The sequence below is a fragment of the Sebastes umbrosus genome, chromosome 12, assembly GCF_015220745.1.
Source record: "Sebastes umbrosus isolate fSebUmb1 chromosome 12, fSebUmb1.pri, whole genome shotgun sequence".
In the NCBI taxonomy this organism is placed as follows: domain Eukaryota; kingdom Metazoa; phylum Chordata; class Actinopteri; order Perciformes; family Sebastidae; genus Sebastes; species Sebastes umbrosus.
This window is the reverse complement of record NC_051280.1, coordinates 16,919,740-16,945,136: the sequence shown is the minus strand read 5'-3', so window position 1 is coordinate 16,945,136 and position 25,397 is coordinate 16,919,740. Positions and strand designations below refer to the sequence as shown.

General features: G+C 40.9%; 1 protein-coding gene and 1 long non-coding RNA gene across 4 annotated transcripts; both read right to left on the bottom strand.

Annotated features, from left to right (window-relative positions):
• Positions 1–2,264: 2,264 nt before the first annotated feature.
• On the bottom strand, positions 2,265–4,153 carry LOC119499336. The gene is made up of 3 exons (XR_005209379.1): positions 3,714–4,153; positions 3,354–3,478; positions 2,265–2,438 (listed from the first exon to the last, which is right to left on the bottom strand). It is a non-coding gene; the product is annotated as an uncharacterized LOC119499336 (long non-coding RNA).
• Positions 4,154–12,498: 8,345 nt separating this feature from the next.
• On the bottom strand, positions 12,499–24,980 carry ss18 (SS18 subunit of BAF chromatin remodeling complex). Of its 3 annotated transcripts, XM_037787890.1 has the most exons (11): positions 24,783–24,980; positions 23,107–23,183; positions 22,936–23,020; positions 21,595–21,751; positions 19,608–19,838; positions 19,274–19,444; positions 18,879–18,956; positions 17,866–17,988; positions 15,392–15,522; positions 14,901–14,963; positions 12,499–14,143 (listed from the first exon to the last, which is right to left on the bottom strand). In XM_037787890.1, exons 1-10 carry the CDS (start codon positions 24,849–24,851, stop codon positions 14,946–14,948), a joined length of 1,140 nt encoding a protein of 379 aa, XP_037643818.1. In that variant the 5' UTR covers positions 24,852–24,980; the 3' UTR covers positions 12,499–14,143; positions 14,901–14,945. The 3 variants fall into 3 exon arrangements, with proteins under 3 accessions (XP_037643818.1, XP_037643817.1, XP_037643819.1); XM_037787889.1 differs by lacking the exon at positions 14,901–14,963; XM_037787891.1 differs by lacking the exons at positions 14,901–14,963; positions 18,879–18,956 and having other exon boundaries at positions 24,783–24,979.
• Positions 24,981–25,397: the final 417 nt, after the last annotated feature.

Sequence of the window (25,397 nt, the reverse complement as noted above, 5' to 3'; positions counted from 1 at the left end):
TGCGGCGCCATATGAGAATTTTCTATAATAGGTTTTCTCTAATCCTGAGAGACGGCTTTGTGTATTTCCTGCACTGAGATTTGGCTATCACTGGGACGTGGGATGTGGGCCGGAGTCGACTTTATTAGCTGGTGATGTTCTAATGTGATTTATTTTTATAAATGAGAGTGGGGTGGGAATGCAAGTGGGGGTGGAGGCCAGTATGCAAATACGGACCCTCATTAAACAACCACCACCACACAACATTATCTGCTGCTCCTCAGATTGCTTGTGCGCATTAACGAGGTGCAACCAAGTCTGCTACCTAATGACAACGTAATGATCACAGCGTTCATGATAAAGTCATCAGAAGGCATGACATTTACACGTTCGATATATTAGGAGGATCTCTACCACCCATGCACAGCCCAGAATTTATCCATTTGAGACACAGAGGTGATTAATGTTTTAATTTAGAGTTTAGAACACTGACCTTCAGTGACAACAAACAATTTATCATGTCTTCACTTCTTAGACAAAAACTTTTAGTATTAGTGAGTCTTTTGTTCGGATTACAAACTCCCCAAAAGGTAATAAATAATTATCTGACACCTTGTGCAGCTGAAACTCTTTGAAAACATACTAAGAAAACTAAAATTGTTGTCAATTTTTACTATATTTTATTGTATTTAATAGATTTAATAGTATGTTAGAATGGTTTGACAAATATTTATCATTTTACATTTGTATTTTTGGTGGCACAAAATGTATTATGTATTTGTTAATGGATGCTGTATTGCAAAGAATCTAAGATTCAAAATTATTTATTTTTTATATCAATTCATGCTTAGCTTTGTTTCAAGATTTTTGCAGAAATGACCGTGCAAGTCTGAGCAGCAGTTTTTTTTTGGCCCTTCAAACTTTCTTATGAAGTTGGGATGCAGTTCTCCGGGGCATTTTTGTGCACCCATTTATTTGTAGTTTATCTTCATGGCTTTTTGCGAGAATGAGGAGATTAACCCCATAACAAGCAGACATCTGATAGTTGATTGTATTTAATAGACAAGTCAGTGTGTTTAGAATGGTTTTACTACAAATATTTAGCATTTTACATTTGTATTTTTTGTTGTGGCACAAATGTGTTACGTATTTGTTAACGAATGCTGTATTGCAAAGAATCTAAAATTAAAATTATTTATTATTTTTCTATCATTGCATAGGCTGCTTAGCTTTGTTTCAAGATTTTCTGCAGAAATGACCGTGCTAGTCTGCGCAGCAGTTTTATTTTTGGTCCTTCAAACTTTCTTATGAAGTTGGGATGGGGTCCTCTGGGGGATTTTTGTGAGCCCATTTCTGCGTAAAGATGTTTATCTTCATGGCTTTTTGCGAGAACGAGGAGATTAACCCCATAACAAGCAGACATCTTATAGTTGATCTGAGCATCATTAGTCCACATTAATAACCCATGGAATGGCAAATGGGCTTTTTTTTATCATCTTAATTACATGACATCTGAGCTCTCTATCTAAAGACGGCGCTCTTTAGAGATGAGACGGGCTCTGTGATTTCGAGGTACTTGTTTTTGTGTGTGCACATCTGACAAAAAAAAAATCCTGGTGCTAAAAAATGTGCGTGTACACACACACAGACATACACACACATACACCAGCTATCCAAACTAAAAAGGATGCCATTGCCCATTAGAGAGATGGATTGACAGGAGTGCAGAATAAATCTTTGTGGCAGTGAGTCAGAAATATAAATAGAGCACCTAAGATAGATTTGTCTCTGGTGTTGATGAAGTTACCTTTGGGGGTAGAGCTCTATCTTTTTAGTAATGAGGACAACCGCAAACAGTTTGGTCTCCTAATGAGAAATGATAGTTTTAGAGGTGCCATACAAAACTGCCATAGAATAACACCTCATTTTAGCATTTTCTACTGATTCCCAACAAAAGTGGGATTCATTTGTGAAAGAATCAGCCCCACCTGGTGGCTTTGATGTACACCATACGCTCCTATACATGAGCATTTTTCTTCAGCTGTCCTTGGTGGTTAGAAAATGTCACATCAGAAGACATTTGTCTTCAGCACCAAAACAACAAACTCTAAAGAAATACCTTTAAATGAAATGTCTTCTGAGTGCTCACACACGTCATCTTTTTTAAGTGTCTGTAATCAAAACTTCCTTTCCATGACAAAAAAAAAGCACACCATTTTCAGCAGAATTATTTTAATTAGATCAATAAACGCTGGTAAAATCAGGAAGGCAGGGGTGGGAAGGAACGCTCTATTACCCGTTTTATCATCAAAGTGAGTGCTGTGCTAATTATGCTAGCAGCACCCAGTCAGAGCAGCCCACCAGAGACAGATAACAGAGGACTGCCCAGGGTTACAGTGATTGCACACCACAAACTCCCTCTACGCCGTCTCATTGGACAGGTTGGGATGCTGATATTCCTGCAAAAAAATAAGGATGCATAATGATATAGAACAGCTCTAAGAAGGTGTGGTATGCAATGCTTTTTTTCTTCTTTTTAACCTGAGAGCTGGCATCCCATTAGAGCTCTATTGCTAATCAATGTGAGACATTATAGGTTGTATAAATCACACTCTGACACCTGCTGTATGGGTCGTTAACAGAGAAGTCACCAGGGAGGGATAGACAGAGCAAACTTGCAGACACAGAACAGAAATGTCTGAAGCTCAGGCTGAGGTACCAAAACACTATTATGGTGATCAAGGAGCTGATCAATGGGAAGATCTGGTACAACTTAGTGAGGTCGTACACTAAAACGACTATAGGCGTTTCTCATTTAGTAAAGCAAATATTGGTTTTTGCTTTTGCTACAAAGATGCACTCGACAGTCTCACTGCTTTCTAATAGTGCTATGTAATCTAGGGCTCCAATGATTATTTGCAATTTGCGGTTACCAAACAACCACAGACCACCGGAGGTGCTTCTCAAATATTAGGAAGCAGGGAGAAAAAAAAAAGAGGTTCCTGTGAACATTTTTTAATTGAGGATGTAGTTATTCTGCCCCGAAAAGGCATGCAGGAAAGTGCACACGCAGGCGTTTGTAACCTGAGTGTGTTACAGAGGGGGACCATCTGAAGACTCGCAGGCCCTTTGATGTCTTCTGAATACGGGCATAATGCATGTGTAATTAATAAGCCATTTGCATATGATGAACTAGGGCACTTAGTCAATGTTCTCGGGATACAAATACCTGAGGAAAACAATAACAACAGAGAACATTAAAAAAGGGAGTCTACGCAAAAAAAGACAAATCTATGGCCCGCTTCGGATTAGAAATACATTAGCAGCTAATTATGTCCTAATTGCCAATATTTTAGCAGGTGCTTGTACTTAACCAGTGGTAATGCCCTCCTGGAACGAGCTCATCAGGGTTATTCTCAGGTGGATTTCTGCAGTCCGGGATGATTAGGATGCGACAAGATGGACCCGTGGTCAAAAAACATGGATAATAATGAGGCTGCTGAATAGGACAACAACAAAACATCAATAATAATGATAATACAAACAGTAATGTTAGAGAGGAAGTAGAGGGAAATAGTGATTCAGTGCATATACAATACAAATGTGACAATTATAAACTCTTACTGGTGCTGAGATATTAGTGCTGAGAGCACACAGTTCAAAGAGGAGTATTAATTTTTTTGGCCAAATATTTTCAAAGCAATCAAAGACTCTGGGAGGTGGAATTCTCTTACCTAATCAAACAGCAAATGTAACCCAGCGCTTGATTAAATATTGAGCTTAGGAGTTTCACATATCTTTTTTCATCGGCCTGCTGGCATTTTGGCAGCGAGGGAGCATCAAACTCCCATAAGTCCCCTGGAGTTGGTCCACTCTGGAAAAAGTGCAGAGCCAGCAGATCAAACTGTAGAAATGTCATGTAGTGGAGAGGAAATGAAGCTCAAGCATGCATCAATGGAGAGACTTCTTCACATCCGACATTTTTGTTCTTGATGAGGTCCAGATGAGCGATGCTGTGGAAAGTAAACTTAGTCTGTTGATGTGTTTAGTGTTTAAGTTATCTGGTGAAGGACCATTTACCATTTTTACATGTCACAGTAGAAAAAGCACATGTGTAAATAATAGAATGAATGATGGCTGAATTCCATTTAGCTGCTTCAGTTTCAGGGTCCTGGTGTTGTGCATGCCAGCTCACTGTTAAGCTGGGGACACACCAACCCGACATCAGAAAACTAGCGGTGACAAAGGCCGCCTGTTGCGTCGCCTCATGTTGCCTTTGTTTTGGCTGACAAGTTGCACTCGAACACACCACGAAGACTACAGATCAGATGAGATAAAGATGAAAAATGAGAAGAGCCTTCAGTGTTATTCCTCTAGACTTTACTCATTGGCTTGCTTTCCTCACTTCCATTTCTCTTCACTCACCGATGGCCTCAAACTGTCTGACGACCGACCGTTTTCTCGGTGTGTCATGGCCTTTACAATGCAGGCTGTTCTCATACACCGTTCGTAGCTATACCTTAGAAAAGTAACTGCACTGTAATTTGTATATATCCCACAAATTAAATTAATCGTGAACCAGGCAGTATAAGGAGCACCAAATCGCCCCATAGGGAGGAGGTCGGGGTGGATGAGTGGGTCTAAAAACACCAGTCTTTCGCCCAGGAGACCGGTGGTCGTACCTCGTGTGAAACCAGAAGTCAACGTTGATCCATTTGTCACGTAACTTACGTAGCCTACTGAAGTAACACTACTTCCGGAGTTATTTTAGGCCAAACCACAATCTTTTCTTAAACCAAACTAAGTAGTTTTGTTGCCTAATCCTAACCCAGTAGATCTTCTCCTAAACGTTAATTGTTTTATTGCCTAAACCTAAGGAAGTTGTTTCTGTGAAGACGGAAGTTTATTTTGAAAAGACTGTATGCATGCGACGAGCGGAAATTGACACGTGTTGCTGGACATTCGTAGAAAAACAAACTTTCATAAGATATCATACTGATTGAGAATACGTCGTACAATGTCATGGCTTCGAGGGACAGTTGAATAGCGCAGAGCCATTGTTAAAGTTGTAATATTGACAAGATTTTCATGAAATCTTATTATGTTGATGATTTATTACATTCTTTATTTACATTCTGTAATTACCTCTCATTACTGTTTTCAGTTTTATCTCATTGATATCAGCCTCACTGTTACTGTTCACTCCCCCACAGCTGCATCAACTCTGTTAAGTTACTGCTTATACAAGTAGAACATTTCCTATTTCTGCTGCTTCACATTAAAAGCTTTCCACATGCTGGTTTTATTTTGAAGCAGGAACAGGAAATGCAATGTATTTGTCACTGATGTTGGTGCTGACAATGATTTTTTTGTCAAAAAATATGTGTACAAAACAGACAAAAGACAATGTTGTTTGGTTGCTCTGTATAGAGATATACCAATTACTTTTCTGTTGTATTTCTGACAAAGTAACTGCTCCAGGAGTGTTTGCTGTGGTATTAATCTGAACTTGCTGTTACTACCAACCACAGCTATCGCCAAATCAACCAGGACTGAAGTCTTAAAGGTCTTATTGATAACATATTTATATAAACAAAGCTTTTAGAAATGTGCAGAATAAAAGTATGGCTTCTCCTGAAAAAATTTTGGCGGGTCCAAAATGAATGTTTCGTTTATCTCTGTGGAAGATATCTGAGGTTTGGTTCCCAATTCTTGTGAGCCAATAGTAAAACAACGTTGGTATCACATGGTATCTCTGGGTCGTCAGTTAGTGTGGAAAAAAAATTATAAATGGTTGAGATTGACGGTAAGTGCCGGGCAACAACTTGTTGTGAAGTGAATGCAATGGAACGGGGGAGGGAGAATGCGACATCTAGTGGCTGAATGTTATCAATGCCACCTTAAAGGATTATAACATTAATGTTATTAGTAACACATGTGCTTTTCCTACTATGACAAGTCAAAATATCTGCTGTTGCACAGATTCATCATAGCTCAGTTTACTGTCCAAAGAAATTGTGATTTATTTAGATTTGAATTATAAGGCGACATATCCTTGTGTGTTATTGAAACTACCCCCAAACAATCACACAGGTCCTTTGATATTTGCCTCTTGGAGTCTGAAGTACCATTTCTCCAGTTCCCGACTCAATATCCAGCGCTACATCAAATATCTGCTCAACTTTTTCCTCCATCTTTTTTTTGTTCCACTTACCATTGTATTGTTCGACCTTGAGTGAGATGCTGTCAGGCGCTTTTTAGAACATAAGCGTTGCAGTTTCCCATAATCCACTGGGAGTGTTGAGGTGAGAGCTGTGGCCCACTAGCACTCTGAGTGGCTGGCAGCGGATCAAAAGCAAACGAGGTTCCTGAGCTCATTCCAATTATAACAGCACACACTATCAACTACAAATACAAACAGCACGTAAGTGATAGCGCTGGTGGCCTGGAGGACTGCTGCCAGAGAGCAGGCAGCATGCTAATCAGGATACCTCTTGCCATGGGCTATTTAGGGAATAGCCTCTTATCCCACCAATTCCCCATGCCTTAGCCAGGGAACCGAAAGAGAAAAAGGGGAGTGAATTCCCCGAGTGCACAATCCAAGGACAAAATATAGAAAATGGATCTTTATCTTTGCTGTCGGCCAATATCCATATTAATTACAAAAAAAAACCACACATTGCATATGTACTGAATAAAATATAAAGAGATTTGTCAAACATACAGCTACATATTATGTCCACCCTCTATAATTTCCTTTTCTTATGTTAATTTGATCATCAAACAAAAGTTAAATAATCTCTTTCAAATCTCACATTTGTTGACTTCACTTAACTGGCATCACACACTCTTACCCTACTGTATGTTTAACCTTTGCAAAAGCACGATGTGGAAAAACACGATCCTCCATCATTTGCACATCACTTCACACTGTTTATTGCAATTACTCTGATTATTCAGAACAACATCTTCCCGAGCATCCCATTGTAGTCGGCCAATCCAGGAAAGTGATTTATATCCGGTAGACTGTCATGGGGGAAGGAAGTGAGATGTTTGGAGCGGTTCTGTGTGGTAACATGCACGCTCCCCTCCCACCCCGTCCCCCCACCACCACCCCCTTACCCTCCCACTCGCGCGGACAACCCCTCCGAGTTTGGCAACTCTCCAGAGCCATGCAGGGGCGGCGGAGTACAGCGGGAGCCTGAGCGAGAAGCACACATTGTGCACCGCGGGACCCCACCAGCCCCGGCCCGAAGGCACAACTCTCAAGGACATGGAGAACTGGGGCAGAGAACTTCCAGGCTTCCCACTGGTAGGGCAGGCTGAGAGAAAAAAAAGAGGAAAGTTTCCAAAGTGTCTCTGTCTGTGTGAGCATAGCTGGTGAGATGTGTTGTTAGGAGAGATACATGGATTCTCTTGATCAGTAAACACTAATCATGCAAATGTTTGTTGAGCGTTTCAATGTGGTCTACAGGTGAAATGAAAGTGGAAAATTCACACTTAGATTATATTTTGTGTCAAAAGAAAAATGAGGTCAGGCAGGGGTCACGAGGTGGGCTGTAAATGAGATATGGTTAAAATAAAGGAATACCAATCAAGAAGGTCTTTACAAAATGTCTGTGCACGTAGATGCACATAGCTGTGTTTGTGTTTCTATCTCTGTGTATCCAGACTCTGATCTCCTAGTCAAATATAATTACTGGCTTGTATGACACCCCAGCAGCTGATACATTTGAATCAATGGCTCAGATAGCCCCGTGGTGTCCATGGAGGGAACTGTAATTCTAGGTTTTGCAGACAAATAAAACTGTGATCTGAAAATGGAAATTACAGTGTACTGTTGCACTAAATCCAAGACTTCTGTTAAAATATTTCCAACAAGGTGATAACTCAATGGATATTTACTGTTTTCAGTGTGCAGAGTCAAGTCGATTCGACTGTCATCAGGCCATTAAAGGGACTGTGTGTACATTTTTACACGTTTTTTAATTGTTTTTTTTGCCAATGTGCGAACAGGTTGTAACCTATCCTAAAAAAATGAGACCTTCCATGATTTTCTGTGTTTCCTCTATCAGCCTGTAGACTGATTTTAATGTGAAGAATGCGGGACGTTTTTTGCTGGAAAAACCAACTGATTTGACGTCATACTCGCGAGTGCCTTTAATTTCAGCTCCGCTACAGGGCTAACAGTGTGCAACGATGCTAACGTTCAGTTAGAAATGGGGTCCGCTAACGCCAACAAACGACCAGCCTCCAACACAAACTCCACAGAAGCACAAAAAAAAAACAATGTTATATCTAGTGAAGCCCGTCTTGCAAAACAGGAAAGTGACCGACGTCGGGGGGAAATAGGACACATCAGCTGGGCCTTCGATTCATGGAGGGACCGTTGTTTGGTTTTGGGAATCAAAACGGATCCCGAGTTATTGGACAAGAAAGCTAACATTACTGCCAAGCATGTGAAATATATAGTGATACTGTGGCTCATGTTATGACGTTAATCAACATAATGCCTGTCAATCACGTTCAGTCTCGTGTCTGTCGCCTCACTGCTTTGACCGATGCTCGCTTTCGTTTGAGTAATGCGAGCACAAGCGCCAGTGCGAGCAACAGGATGCTGACTGTCGTTGACTTAACGGCCACAGGTGTCACTGTTAAAAAGCAATTTCTGATTCTTACTTAGAGCCCCTTTAAATACGTTATTGGTCGCTATAAGCACCATAGATATGGGTCAATAGGGGCCTACTACGTCTACTACGTTGTAAAAGGGAAAACTTAAAAGCAACAAACAAAAAGACTTCTTTGGGTTTAGGCAACAAAACCACTTAGTTGAGTTTATGGGAAAATTTGTGTTATGGCTTAAAATAACTACGTTTCAAAAGTGAAAGTGAAACTTAAGACTTTTGAGCACAAAGACAACCACACATTGTTGGTTTCACGTTGTCTATACTTACAGCGCCTGACTTCTGCCTCTGCTCCACTCATAATTACTACAGTCGCTAGAGGTCGCTGTCGTGATCTTTTATAACTTGTTTTCAGTGATCTACCACGTGCATAGATGATAACACCTACTAGTGGCTGTAGTAGGCCTCCATTGACCCACATCTATGATGCTTATAGTGACCCATAACACCTATTTAATAGCCTGATACTTGTCTAATCAGCTTGCTGAGGGAATTTGCATGGAAATCTAAAATGTCAATAGTTTATGTGGATATTTCTGTGAAATGACAAAAAATGATGTATATTCTTTTTAATATATAAAATGGTACAAAAGAGGCAAAGTCCTTGGCACTGCTGGAACAAGCATTGGAGGCAGCAGCCCTTTCCCTCATTGTCCTTCCAGTCAGGAGCTTAGGTTTACTCTGGGTCAGCCCCCTCTCTCTCTACATCAGGGGGAAGGAACCACACTGATCTGAGATGGAGTACCCCCAACCAAACCTTGCCACATCGACCCATGCCACCATCCTGGGCCTCTAATGGAAGTCCTGGGCATCCAGACACCTCCCCCGCTCCGACATGGACGTCAAGTAGCGCTCTACTCATCATCGGAAGCAGCAGGCCTCGCAGCCCTCCTTTTTCTCTCCCTGGGACCAGCTTTGTGGGCACATTGCAGGCAGATGTGTCCAGATGAGCACGTTCTAATTTAGGGGCCCAGGTTAATGCTCCGCCAGAGGCCCCAGAGGATCAATAGCTTTATTTCCCTAAAACGCCAGCGTGGTGAGAAGCAGCTCACGGGGTGCTTTTAATACCGCCATAGTTCCAGTGACGACTGGGCCGTATTGATTGTGCCCATGTGGAACTACGTGCGCCTTCTGGGGAAGGATCTATTTGTGTCACCCTGGGCTGGGATGGGGGCTCCACTGGAGGAGCAGAGAGCTCAGCCAATGGAGGATGCCAAAAACATCAAAACAGCCATGTTTACAGATTACCCAAAGGGAAAGCAAATTACAGCAATTATGCAGGCTGTGGGAATACTGATATCAGCATACCTGCTATTTCACTCAGAGACTACTTTTATGAGGCTAGAACACATACGAAACAGCACACTCAATTTGATTTGATAGCTAAACCCTCAACAAACGGTGGGATTTAAACAAAAGCACTGCACATCAGATGCATGCAAAACAATGTCTTTCTAGGGGATCGACCCTGCTTGTGTATGTCAGGTCCAAAAATTATTTTCACTTTTTTTTTTTAAGCTAGATATACATATATATCTGTATGAGGCAAGTATGTATCTGCCAGGCATAATGATGAACATGTAATATTGAACATTGTCGTTTTTTTCCCCAAACAATGGCAATTAATCATTCTTTGTAAACACTGCAAATTGCTTTACAGAAAACTCATTTACCCTCGCGGCATTTATCCCATATATCAGCGCAGAGACAACATACAGAGGAGTCTTATCCAAATCACAGGCCTTTGTTTGCAGCTGTCGTGACATATTCATGACTGGGGCCATAATAGTCAGATTCCTGTTATATCCCCCGGGGAGAGCAGGGAGAATGGTGTCACATCCAATTACTGCGGCACACTGTAGAGGTAAATCAAAACTGGTGCCATGAACTCTGGAATCTAAGGTGCACACACACACACACACACACTGTACGAGCATGGCGAGACAACTGTTATATCAACATTGATAGGATATTGGAAAACACATTCTGCTGGTAACTTGGAGGTCACGTATGGATTACACAGGGAAATGGGATTGGCTGGAGGCTGTTGGCTGCTGCCGTCTTCTCCAAAACATAAATTGACATACATAAGATCTTGGAGCAAGTGAGGCAGACGGCGCTTGCTCGAGATTTTTTTTTTACAATTATGGATTTGCTCGCCCAGTGTGCAGAAATTGAAATTGCAGATGAGGGCGATGATGTGCCCCCTTATTGGGAGGAGGAACAATCGGGTCACCCGGTTCACCCGCACCTTCTCCTCTGCACCAATAAGAAGCGTTTTTTCTGCGGAGTGGAATGAATGCCTTTGTCTTTTCCTCCACACACAGTAGTCTTTTGGAGGCCTGGTGGTTTGGTGGTTGGAGGGTATCTCAGCAGTGCATAGCCCCGTTTCACCCTGGAGCGGTGCAAAGCTCCTGCCCAATAAAACAGGCTGCATCCCCAGGGCCCCTCCCTCAAGCCTCCAGTCAGCGCTTGTTTTTGCACCATTTATTTAGTGTGACACATCTCCAATTAAACTGTGGAGGCTGCTGCATTCCCCCCATAACTACCTCTTATACCTCCCCATAGACTTTCTGTCACACTGAGAGTGTGGGTATGAGAGAGTGAAAGGGAGAGTTAGTGGGAAAGAGAGCGAGAGGGACGCAGAGAGAAAGAGAGAGAGAGAGAGATCACATCTTGCCTGCCAGCTATGATCACAATGTCATTTTCCCCTCAGTGGTTAGGAGCCTCCTCTGAAAGGTGCCCTGAATTATAATTATCAAAATATTGAACAAGATAATCATCCTCTTAAACGATGCTGCCACTTCACTATTTGCCTTTTCCATCTCGCTTTTCTGTAAGCGTTCTTAATTTAGAAAGTGCACAGACATCTTTTGTGCAACACTACACCGACTAAAGTTAGAAATTCATACTCAGGCAGAATTCCTCCACACCGCCTCACTTTTTAGTCCTGCGTCCATCAATTTAAATTCATGAGCGTTTAAAAGGAGATCTTTTGAGAGGAGGTAAGAGTCTCCTTGCCACCTCTTCATCCTCCCCCAACGGCCCCAGACACAGTCACAGGAGGAGTGACTTTGTCCGACCCCAATACCGTCTGCGAGAGCGCAGCTGAGGGCAGCAGCTGCCAGGGAGGACTGGTGGGGGAGCGCCCAAAACGCCGGCTCTGCCAAGCAAAGGGGCCGGGGGGAGCCCCAGTGGCAGCTGGGAAGGGTGGGGCGGCCAGCTGTGGAGCAGCAGGATGGTGGGGTGACTGGGAGATGCCACTAAACCTGAGCAGGGATACACAAATACACACAAATTTTTATACGTATGGCAAAAAGTTTCTGCTTTTCTTAAAGCACTTCTGCGGTACTGCGGCCCACATTTACACACAAACACTCGTTATCTGCACCAACGCGAGCAGTCCGTGGCCCTCTTAACACCAACACCACTCGCCCATCACGTGCTTCGGCCACACATCTGGTGCACCATCTGTATCACTCCCCCCAATGTGACAGGTAGTCCCTCTCCCTCTCTGGAGGGAGCAGAAGGGGAGAGAGGGACACGGAAGGTAATTTTGGGTGTAAATGTGCTCTGGACCTCTCTGGATGCATCTGGACAAAGCAGACATGCTGCTGAGCGGTGCAGGGTCATTATCAGTTGGAAACTGATTACCAGATAGCGGATGAAGACAAAACAATTATATCATACTGTCACATTATGACGGCACCAATAGCGCACATCTTGTTTATGTTGTCGTCGGGATGAATGATTTTTTGCACTTTGTATTAATTACCAGCATCTCAATTAAAAAAAAAAGAAGCTAAAATGCTATAAATAACACACAAGTCAAAAATATATTAAAGATTCTTCCAATTTATTGTAATGTACAGTTATACATTGCCATGACACAAATGTGACCACTTGGATGGGGGTGCAGAAATGGCCTCTATTTTTGAGGAAACATCTAGAAAAAGAAAAAACAAAAAGAAAAAACAGCCATATAAACAATATCGGAGGACAATGAGTTCCTCTTCTTCACGCCGCTGTACATATGGGATCAATAAAATATGCACCATAAAACAAGATATCAAGCCAGTGATATAAAACTGCACAACCAGTCTTTACTGTGAACTTAAGGAATCCATTTGAGAACATTATTTTTCACATCTTATGTTACATATTTGACAGTAACAATCTTTATTATTCACACACAAACAACACTGTGAACATTTGAATGACATCAACTTAGACGTTTATTCAAAAGGGGGGAAAAGGGGATTCCAGCATCGTCAAGACTAACAAAACAAAGTCAGAAATATCTTCTTATACCAAGTTTGATCTTTCCCATTCACCAATTTGCAGTCAACGGACAAGACTGAGGTGCTTGTATAGAGAAAAAAAAAAAAAAAAAAAAAAAGGCTCCAGAGAGCATTGACTTACAATTTGCAGTGGCATCTGCTACATATCACCTCTAAGGGCACATTTGTCAAATAAAGGCCAGTGGCCATTATTCTGTCAGGTTATGTGGTTTAAAAAAATGTTTTTATTCATGATCAAAATTTGATATAGATTTTTTTTCACAGACTTAAAACAGAATACAGCAATTGTTTCATGTGTTTTCAGGCATTAAGCATTTTCTAATTCCAGGTGGGATATTCCTATTTGTCCTTCAAGGAATTTCTGTCAATTCATGTCATACAGTGCCCATCATACTGACGTAGCAGATCCAATTATACAATTCAACACAACAAAAATAAAAAATAAAAAATAAAAAAAATGTGCTGGATGGGATCATCATAAAAAAAAAAAAAAAAAACATTGACACATACACTTGAAAGAAATAAACAACACAGCTTTAGTACTAGTTTCCAATGTCTTATACAAAGTTAGCTTGATCTAAAAAGCATAAAATATATTTTTACATCATCACATACATCAAGACACGTACCATGGCCTAGCGGGAAGTTTGTCTGGTGCATTATTTCATCTCCGAGCCCCCCCACACACACACACACACATTTCCCCCACTGCTGGCATTATTGCTTCTTATGAACAAAGAGCTGAAGGATAGAGAAACAATGCACCACAGTAGATTTGAAACTGTACATTTTTAAATCATCTCTGATATCCAAAAAAATTTCGTTAGCCCGTTTCACAATCTGCAATGCTAAAAGGATAAGGCAGTTCCATTTTTTTAAGGCATTGCTGCTTTGAGACATACTGGACCAGAGGGTGAGTCATGGACTTTGACATTATCAAGTCAATGTACATGATGAACAGAATACATTTTATAGGAGCCCAAAGAGAGGGGGGGGAAACGTATCTTGTATTTTTGAGCGTTGTATGTTCTTGTATGAGAGAATCTCTGTGAGCTACAACCATCGTTTAAGTCTGCTTAGCAGTTGACCAGAGCGAGGTCAAAGCTCAGACAGAGATCAGAGCAGAGCTGTGTGGGTTGCTGTGACCATCTCTCATTGCTGGTAATTTCCATACTGGCCCTGTGGAGAGAAATGTGAGAGACTCGTGTTACTGACCTTCTCAAAAAAGGCTTATATTCACAATTCTCAATAAAAGATGCAAACAAACATCTGTGGTTTCAACCATATCATAATGCAAACCATGATTTATGGCTGCATTGGCTGGTGTTGACCAGCAGGTGGCAGCATGGCCTCACAACATGAGAGCTCTAAATTTCTAACTTTATACCTCAGGTTTCAGCAGCAACATGGCTGAGGACACAGGATATTTCCTTATCAAATAGCCGACACTTGTTTCAAGTGAGACAAATTCGGTGTGAGAACAGTAGTAGTTGATGTATTTCTAAACAGGGGTCGAAGTATGTGTTTAGGCATTGATGGAAAATACACAAATTTGGAGAACAAACTATGACAGTATGATATACAAAACATTTTAATTGAAATATATACAGTGTTATCATAAGCACAATAGACATTAAAACCAGTGTTGTAAATTGCAGAGATTAACACATCCAAAGCAATAAGCTTTTGGCGGTCTCACTGCAGACTAAGCATGCTGTGTTTCTGGACCTCATAACTTACAATTCGACCCCTGGTTAATAACAAAATAAATAATACAAAAAAAAAAGAAAGGAAAAAAACTTAAAAAAAGAAAAAGAGAAAGATGGAAGAAAGATAAAAAGACAAAAAGAGAGACAGAAGAAACATAAATGCAAATTAAAAGGCTAAGTGGTCAAACGTCTAGATTGGACGTTGAGGTCTTCACAGCAACCATTACCTTTGCTTCTTACAGAGCTAGTCAGGGGTTCAAATCCCCGGGTCTTTATTTCCTGATGTGCCCCTGAATATTCAAAGATAAAGATATCAAAGTGTAGCTGTGGTCCCCACATAAGACCACAGGAAATACAGGGCAACAAATAGATCCCCCTTTAAACACTAGAGCAGTCTGCATCACGTTTAAGGAAGAATCCTCGAGAAGCCCTCATATTTCACTGAATTGGCAAACCTTATAAGCCAGGATACGTATATAACTAAAGACTCGAATAAACAGCAATAGTAACACATACACTCTTTTGGGAAGAACAGACTTAACCCCCAAATATGATGACGGCATGCAAAACATACTAATATTTACCTTCTAACTTCACTCACATTGGTCTCACTACACAAAATACACAACTAAGTCTGGCAATAAGCATAATAAGGGACAAACTAAGAGCATTCTCTGAACTAGTCGCTGTGACTGTCCGGTGTTCTGGGCATACTCACCTGGTCATAGCCGTAAGGGCGCTGCTGCTGGCCCTGTGGGGGTCCTGGTTGAGGAGGGCGATAGGCCGCATACTGCTGTCCCTGCCCCTGAGGATAGTTAGGATACTGTCCTGGGGCACTTTGGGAAGGACCTATGACAAACATTGACAACTCGATTTAAAACAATGAACGTTTGACAGAGTAAACTGTCAAACATTTTGAAAATGCTTTGGGACACAGTCAACATGAACTCTCACACACATTTTTTTTCTTTTAACGCGGTGCAATTTTCGGTCTTATCACCAGCTTAGAAAGAGATGGGCCAATCGAACTCAGGTTTGGACTCAAACAAAGGAACCCAGTGGGAAAACGGCCCAAGTTTTGCTCGTTAACTATTTCAGTTTCCTACTTGTTTCTCTGAGAACTCTGAGGGAATCCCTGCTGGTTTGCTATCACTAATGGGCTGCTATATAAAAAAAAAAAAAAGCTGATGGATGACAAAGAGAGGATGGTGGATATGTGAGACCCATTTGTTTAGGCTGCCTCCATGTCTGACTCAGTAATGAATGAGAATGAGTGAGGTGGGTTGGGTTGGGGCCGGGCGGTGGTGTTGGATCCCTAATGCAAGGAGACATCAAGGAGATTCTGTTGGTCTTCATTAGAGGAGCAGGCTTCATTAAAAAAAAGGAGAAATAAAAAAATCACTTCATCAGCCCCCGTACACTGTAGCTATCTACGCAGGTGCTGTGGAGGACCACGCAAACCTCGACTGTGGCTGAAGTCAAATGAGGCCCACGCAGCATCGTTAGGAGCTCATAATGCCTTATGCTGTTGAGCATAACCTTGTGAGGGCCTGTGAGAGAGAGCATGTGTGTGTGTGCCAGATGGATCTCACCTCACAGCCTCTGCCTCTCCGCTAGCTCATTACTGACATGAGCTCTGGCTCAGACAGAGGCTGAGTGATGGAAAGTTCCAGTGAAAAATGGGATGACGAAGAAAAAAAGACCAAAGAGCTGCAGGAGCCTAAATACTTACATTCCACGTGAAACATTTTTTTAATCATCCTTTATTTATTTTGGTTGAATCCAAAAGCCACACGCTCATACCCTTAAAGTTAGAAAATATAAATTGGAATAGGTATAAGTCAATTAAGTGCTCTAACTTGAGACTCAGACTTTTTTCAAATTCAGATTTATTTGTGTTTGCTTGCCTTTTCTGTCATGAGCTCCAAAGCGTGGCGACTGCGTTCTGCCCACTCAGCCGTTGCAAAAAGCAGTGATGTAGGCTACCAAAGTAAGCTAATCGAATCAATAAGGTTATAAATAATGTGAATGCTAGCACTAGCGGAGTCAAAGTTAGCTCTGCTAAGTTTGGAAATAACTGAAAGGGTTACTTCAGGCTTTTTGAAGTGAGGTTGTATGTACACTCCCACCCTCTGCAAGGCAAAACTAGCATTTTTGTGAATGGAGTCTGGTGATATATAGCCAATGGCTATATACTTTTCCGGCGGGGAACTGAAGCCGTTATATCGCCGTGTTATATATCACCAGACTCCATTCACAAAAACTGTAATTTTACCTTGAAGAATACGGGAGATGCTGGTCTACCGCTGTGTGACTTTAGTATCTGAACTAACGTGGCGTCCAAACAGGAGTACATTGCTTAGCTTCCGTGCTGGTACTCCTGTCTGCAAACAAGGAGCGTGCCGACCGCCGTCTAAGTTACTGTATGTAATGGTAATACACTGACTATAAGGATGTATTTATACTGTGTATGTAGCAGCGTCATCATGTAGAAACTACGTCAGGTAGGTAAGTTTTCAGAAGGGCGTGGGAAAATAGCATGTTGATGCTAAACCATACATGCTTTGACCAAAATTTTAATGTTTTAACGGATTTGAATACATAAGGAACACCACTGGGAGGGTACAGAATGATATAAAAACCTAAAAAAATAATAATTAATGGACCTGCCCTATAAGTGTTCGTCCATTTCCAGCAAAAAAAAGAATCTTCCATCACTTAACTTACACCTATTCTTTAACGTATGTGTATGTATACAGCTAACACATAGCTTGACTATTAATCCAAGGCAGTTGCAAGGAGTTCAAAATGTTTGGCTGGCAGTCAACACACACTTTGCCCAATGTCTGTACCCATCAGCCAAATCTCCTCTCCACTCCCTCAGAACAGTGTGTCATATCAAACTGAAGCACCAGGAGAAATGCTAATGTGGTGCCAGCCACCACTATACTGATTAAATTTCTCTTCCACCGAGCTCCAATCCCCCAACCGTTCATTAAGGTGGTTCTTTAATTCCTTGCTCTTGATGATGTCTTGACATGCATTTGGCACAGTTACATTTCCAAGGGGCAGTAACCACCAACCCACTGAGGAGGATTATTATTCAGCAGTTAAAAAAAAGGTAGACAAAGAGAGCGGATAGTGCCTCCTGCAGGACAAATATGTGCCCCTAGTCGAGAGACGGCGACTCACCGTAACCCTGCTGCTGTGGTGGGTAGCCCTGCTGACCCGGGTACTGCTGCTGAGGAGGGTAGCCCTGCTGCTGGGGTGGGCCTTGCTGGTATGCTTCTTGCTGTTGGCCATACTGGGCATTACCTTCAAGGGGCAACAGCAGGCAATGTGAGTAAGGTGTTGACAACAACAACAGCAAAGCAGACAGCAGTTTTTGAGCCAGCCATGTTTTAAAAACTAGCGTTTTTTTTTTAATTTTTATTTTCAAAATGGCTGGACTTTCTTTGCTTCAAAAAAAAGAAAAGCAATGCGTTTGAAAAGGTCAAAAGGAAAATAGTGTAGTCAGTAGAGAAAAAAAACAAAACAAACAACAAATAAGTAAATGTTAATTGGACAAAGAAAGAGACGGAGTTGTTTTATTAGGAATCTGTAATCTTTCAGTGTGGCTGCTAACACACCTACATGGAGAAAATTGGCAGTATATCAAGTGTTATATTTAGAGGATAATGCAATGGTAGCATATTTATCAAAAATAATTGGTGGTTTTCACTAGCGCTGCTCCTCTGTAAATCAGTGAGCACAAAATCTGCGTATCGCCAACGAATGGCAGTCTGCTTCACGTATGTGCAAATTGTGCAATATGAATACTCCAAACATGCAAACAAGTAGCATTCCATGGAGTTATTAAAGTATCCTGTGGCATTTTTGAATGAGAATCTGAAGGATTAACATTTTACTTTAATACAACTTTGGCCATTAGGACTCACACAAAACTCTGTCCCTGACTTTTCTATCCATGGACTGCAGCACCTTTTGGAATAAGGTACACTCTGGCATGTGGATGTTTCCTCAAAAATTAGAGGCCATATTTTTTTCTTTGATAGAGCCCAAAGTCACTTTGATTTCCCAGAAAATAATGAAGAAACTGAAATATTGGTTTTGGTCACAGTCTCTTTGCATCATTTGTGTTTTAACACAACTCCTGGGCTTATTTTCTGTTTTGTTTTCTCCAAGTGACTGGAGGGTTCTCCTACCTTCTGAGGCTGCCTGTCCTGCGTGACTGTACTGGTCTCCATAGTAGTCTTCCTGCCCTGGGTACTGCTGAGGGGGTCCTACATACACATACACACAACATACACACAAGTAGATTCAAGGTGTTGTTGGGTCGGTTGTGTGAGGGGAAGAGTGGAGGGGATGGATTCCTTGCCGCTAGTGCTTGTTAGAAAGCTTTCTTTTGGTCACTAAATTGTTTTAATAATTGGAGGCTACAGGTTACATGTTTAGTCATCAAGATGTCTGTGAGCTGCAGAAGTGGAAATAGAGGAAATTGAGAAGAACAAGAGTAAGAAATGCAGGAGGGCGGGTTAGGGAAGAGAAAGACCAACGCTCACAACTTGCACACATCACAGACACACTCTGAGGGGAATACCTTGCTGTGGGGGTCTGTAGGGCGGCATCGGCCTCTGCCCCATGACATGGTTCCCTTGGTTGACCTGGCCCATCATACCCATTGGGGTCTGTTGCCCTTGGTAGTGCTGTCCACCACCACCAGGAGGCATGTTATACTGCTGAGAGGGAGGCTGCTGGTGCATCATGGGGCCTGTGGTGCACCAAGAGTTAACTCTCAAACTGTACTAGGTAGAAAAGCAGCGTATGGCTTATCAAGTGCAGGTGAATGATGTGCGGCAGGCACTGGTAAGACAGGTGATAAGGCACTGGAAATGAATACAACCAAGTAGAAACTAACAAATGAGTTGTTTTACCTTGACTGGGCTGCATGTTCATGTTTGGCCGAGGCCCATAGTTTCCCATGGGCTGGCCCTGGGTCATGTTCATTTGGCTCTGAGCTGGTATGCCTTGGGAAGAAGGGACGGTGTGATTGTAACCACCCATCGAGCCGTGGCTGCTGGGGGGTATATTCATAGAGCCACTGGGCATGTTTGGGGGCTGGTTGGGGCCTGGACCGGGACCTTGCATGGGCATGTGATTAGGCCCTGGAAAAACAAAAGCAGAGATGATTCATGACTTGACTTGAAAAACCATGTAAATATTTAGCACTTGATGACATGTTGGAGGTTTGGGGTTCACCCAAACTGTAAGCAACGACAATTAATCACCTGCGCTTCTGTCTAGCCGGTTCATTTGTGTCTGCATCTTCTTTTCATTCATTCCTCATTTGCAATATGTAAAGATGATCTAGCCACAAAAAGCAACTGAACTACGGCTGTCCAAGTTACCGCGATAATAACGCATTAACGCAAATTCGTTTTAACGCCAGTAATTTCTTTAACGCATTAATGCAATTGATCTTTCGGAGGTTGTAGTGGGCTCAGTTTTAAAGCTAGATTGGTAACATGTCATACTAGCTTGTCGCAAAGGAGATTAAATAACGCTCCAAACTTGCGCAAAATTTTGGAGAGGAAAAACTGTCATGGCCATTTTCAAAGGGGTCCCTTGACCTCTGACCTCAAGATATGTGAATGAAAATGGGTTCTATGGGTACCCACGAGTCTCCCCTTCACAGACATGCCCACTTTATGATAATCACATGCAGTTTGGGGCAAGTCAAGTCAGCAAACTGACAGCTGTTGTTGTCTGTTGGGCTGCAGTTTGCCATGTTTTGATTTGAGCATATTTCTTATGCTAAATGCAGTACCTGTGAGGGTTTCTGGACAATATTTGTCATTGTTTTGTGTTGTTAATTGATTTCCAGTAATTAATTTATATATGCATTTGCATAAAGCAGCATATTTGCCCACTCCCATGTTGGTAACAATATTAAATATTTGACAAATCTCCCTTTAAGGCATATTTTGAACTGTTCAAATTTGCAATTTATCAGGATTACTTATGAACAATCATGCGATTAATCATGCAATTAAATATTTTAATCGATTGACAGGCCTAAACTGAATCTTTCATATGTAGACAGATTTCTATCAAGTAAGGATTTAACACTTTTCAACACTATACGTATAACATATTATATTAGCAATGCAGCCGACTTCACTACAGTTCCAATAATATGGCAAAATCAGAGAAGCCCAAGGTTCCCATCGGTTAAATGAAGAATGTGAAGTTTCGAGGGAAAACGACCTCCAATGGAGGGCAGCTCTTCCGTGGTGCAGGAGCTACAAAGGTACTGCAAACTTGCCGCAGTCCTATGGATGGTGCCTACTCTCTAGTCACCTAAATGGACAGACTTGTTGTGTCTTTCAGATCTGAGCGGGGAGCATCATGGTGAGGCCCAGCTAACAAGTAATAACATAATATTGTTATAAATATATGTGAGCTTTCAATGGAAATCCAAGAAACAGCATGGCACGGAAAGGAACAGCTTAAGTGAACACTACAAGACCCTACAGTTGCACCATTTTCTTGTTTCTTATATGGTGTCCTAGACTTTTACCCTTTAGAATTCACAATCAATGTGTGGTAGAGCAATAAGTGTGTATGCTTTTTTAAGAAACATAATGAAATACATAAATTTGCAAAAAACACACAAAACAAGCACACACTGAAACAAACTATGCTACTTAAGGAGGAGAGGATAACCATGATCAAACGAAGGACAAGTCCAAGACCACAAGCACTGGCAAATGGGTGACATCATCCTTCAGCAGAGCGACCTCCCTCACAGTTCTGTGGTGTTGCTAGGCAACCCAAGTGAGACAGGGACTGAGGGAGAAGAAGGGGAAAGAAAAAAAGAGAGAAAGACGAGGGAGGGAAGGTGAGGGGGGGGTCACTTACCAGGCATCTGTCCATTCATCTGGTTCTGCATGTGTGGGGCTGGAGGGCCACCGCTGACCATACCCTCAGAGGGCATGTTGTGACCGTGAGGAGGCTGCTGAGGGGGTCCACTTTGGTTCATCCCACCAGGGCCCATGGGCATGTTTTGAGTGGGCGGCTGCAGGCGCACAACAAAGACACAAAAACACACATCAGCTGGCTAGAAACACATCTGAGCCATTCAAAACTCAAGAAAAATAGCAGATAAAAGCCAAGATCTCTGTACAAAATAGTAAAATCAAGTATAGCTGATGTACCTTTATCAATCAAGGATGCCAGATGTTAAAAAAAAAAATACTGTATTCAAAGAAAAGTGACAATAAATAGGCATACAGTACAATACATAGTCACTTAATCACTAAATAAACTGCTCTCAGTCAAAAGTCACAGCCAGGGATCATCAATGACTAAAAAAAGGTATTGAACACATACCGTCATTATTTAATTAATAGTAAATCAATCGGATCTACTGCAACTTTAATTTGTTTTTATTTATACTTGATCCTGGACAATATTTTGCACATTTCTGCACAAAACTACTACTTCTAAAACTGATCATTTTAAAAACACATATATTGTACATATTCTTAGTATTTCTTTTTCATATTATATTGTAACGTTTTCTATTCTATATCTATGTTTCTTGACTTTTGTAGAACTTAATTCTTATTTTTTCTTATTGTTTATTGTATACACCAATACACCAAAGCAAATTCCTTGTATGTGAAAAGGTACCTGGCAATAAACCGGATTCTGATTCTGGTACTTCTAAAATGAACGGACTCTTAAGCCAACAAATGTGTACTTTTTACAAACTTACACTGAACAGCAACCTTAACATCACCGGGGTTATTTTTTCAGACAGATCACAAACAACATTATACAACTGTTTTCACAGGCTGTATAGTACTCCTTGTGGCAAGCAAACTGATATCAATGTGTTAATATGGTGGAGTTCCCTTTGATACAAGAGTTGAAACAAATCAGGACATTATAAATTTGCATTTAAACTGTTCATATTTAGTGTCTACATTTGAAATGACACGTCAGATGATCTATAAGTGTAACAAGACAGTTTCTTAGTAAATATAATATTGCACTGATCTCTTTGTTTAGAATCCTTACTTTAATTTTGGTTTCTTGAGTATTGTTTAAGGTGATTTACCTAAACCATAACCCACATGACTTGTATAGGACATGAGCTAAACCAAGAGCTCAACATTACCTTATGATGCAGATCAAGTCACACTGTTATATACAATTCACTCACTCAAAACATTCAGCAAGGACCACAATACTCACAGCGGGGAGGAGAGACTGCATGTTCTGATTGGAGTCTGCTATCGTGGCCAGGTACACTAAATTTCTGTGCAGCATCTGTTGATACCTGGGGCAGGTGGACAATCATCAGTACAAGGTTTAGAATTTAATGTGCTGTAACATGCAGACAAGAGGAGGATTTTAACAACTTACTGTGAACATTCTGCTGTTTTGCCTTTACTCTGGAAGTCCATTATACACTGGATCAGCTGGTTGTTTTCGTCAAGTAACTGCAACAGCAAAATGCAGAGATTTAAGCTATATTATTATTATTATTATATTATTATATATATATATACCCTCGGCACAACACAAAACGCCTGGGTTAGTCCTTCATGCTGGTAGCCATCAGGCTCCACAGCCAAGGCTGACCCTCATATGAGAACTATGAGGACTTTAAGAACTTTAAACATGCACTATCTGCAAGCATCTTGGACACAAATCACTGACGCACTTTACACTTACTTTACACTTTACACTATACATCCTATATATATATATATATATATATATATCACTTTATAGACTGCACATATGTACATCTTACATTTATTTATTGATGGACTGTACATACTATGTTCACCCATTCACTCTGTATCTTTTATATCTCTATTTATTGTTTTTATAAGTTTTGTATACCTTTACCTCTCCTGTGTTTCACTCTGTTTGCTGCTTTGACACCTGAATTTCCCTCCAGGGATTAATAAAGGTTCATCTTATCTTATATTATCACGTGTTTATGTTATGTGTGATGACACAAAAATGTACAATTAGTGACACAAAGTCATTTTGAATGTATCTCCCTTTGCTTTCTGATGGTCACTGTTTTAATAATTTTTGTATACCTTTACCTCTCCTGTGTTTCAACTCTGTTTGCTGATGTTGCTGCTTTGACACCTGAATTGCCCTCTGGGGATTAATAAAGGTTCATCTTATCTTATCTTATCACATGTTTATGTTATGTGTGATGACACAAAATGTACAATTAGTGAAACAAAGTCATTTTGAATGTATCTCCCTTTGCTTTCTGGATCAGCTGGTTTTCTCGTCAAGTAACTGCAACAGCAAAATGCAGAGATTTAGGGCTATATTATCACGTGTTTATGTTATGTGTGATGACACAAAATGTACAATTAGTGCCACGAAGTCATGTTGATTATATCTCCCTTTGCTTTCTGATGGTCACTGTGGACACTTCTGTTTATATTGATGTATTACATCTACTTTACCTGTTTTATTTACTTTATAACTGTGTTTTACCTGTTATATGTTTTATCTCAAGTATTTGTCTTAAAGCACTGACCAGAAGTGGCAACTGTGAATCTCGTTGTATTTAACACAATGACAATAAAGCTTTCTATTCTCTATTCTTATATTATCACGTGTTTATGTTATGTGTGATGATGACATAAAATGTACAATTAAGAGACACAATTTGAATGCATCTCCCTTTAGCTTTCTGATGGTCACTGTGGCTAGAAATTAGAAAAAACAACGTGTGAAGATGGAGGAGGTTTTCTTTTTGTGTGAAATGTGAGTGTGCGTTTCTAGGCTAACAAAAGACGCGTCTTGATAGCTAACGTTAGCTAGCTGTCCTCTGCGAACAAAACTGCAGGCCCCCATTCATTAGAAATACAATTATACTGTTAAGGTGGATTCATCGTCTACACGTGTCGTCCTGACTCCAGAGAGGTTCGTATTCACCGCGCTTTGACCCTGCTAAATAGTGATCCCGATATATTCAGTTGGACTCGGATGCTACATAGCATTAGCTCAACGGGCGAGCTAGCTAGCACCGAGCTGAGACGCGCTAAAGAAAGATGAATTACCTTTTGTATTCCAGCGGGCGTTATATCACCCTTTCCACGCTGCCTGTGAGGTGCAAACGCCACCGACATGGTAGATAACTACTATGAAATTAAAGTGAACGAGAGCATAAAAAGTGAAAAAAGAAAGCTAGCTAGCACACTTGACAAATCAGGTAGAACTCAGATCAAACAGTTCAGAATAGGATTTCAATTTCGTAATGCAGTGGCCCGTTTTAGGGGGGGCGTATAATATATTTTAAATGATTATGATGATTATCTTTTTAATTTCGATAGCATTAAAATACATTATGTTCAAATTCTTATCTGGTAAATTATAATATTATAATATATGTATGAATATAGTTGAAAGCATCAATAAATTGGCACAATTGGATTACGATTTCCCCTATTTTTCATATAGTGGAACAGTCTAACTCTAGTCCAAAAAGGCCACGGGAAATGGACTGTTCCACAAAAAAGGGGGGACAGAGTCAGAGCTTTAATCTATTGCTATAAAATATTAATACTAATAATGCAGGCAGTTTTAGGCAAAACTAACTGATAACAATGTGTATTAGCCCTAGTTTCATGTGTTTAGTTTGTTCAAATTCTTATCTGGTAAATTATAATATTACA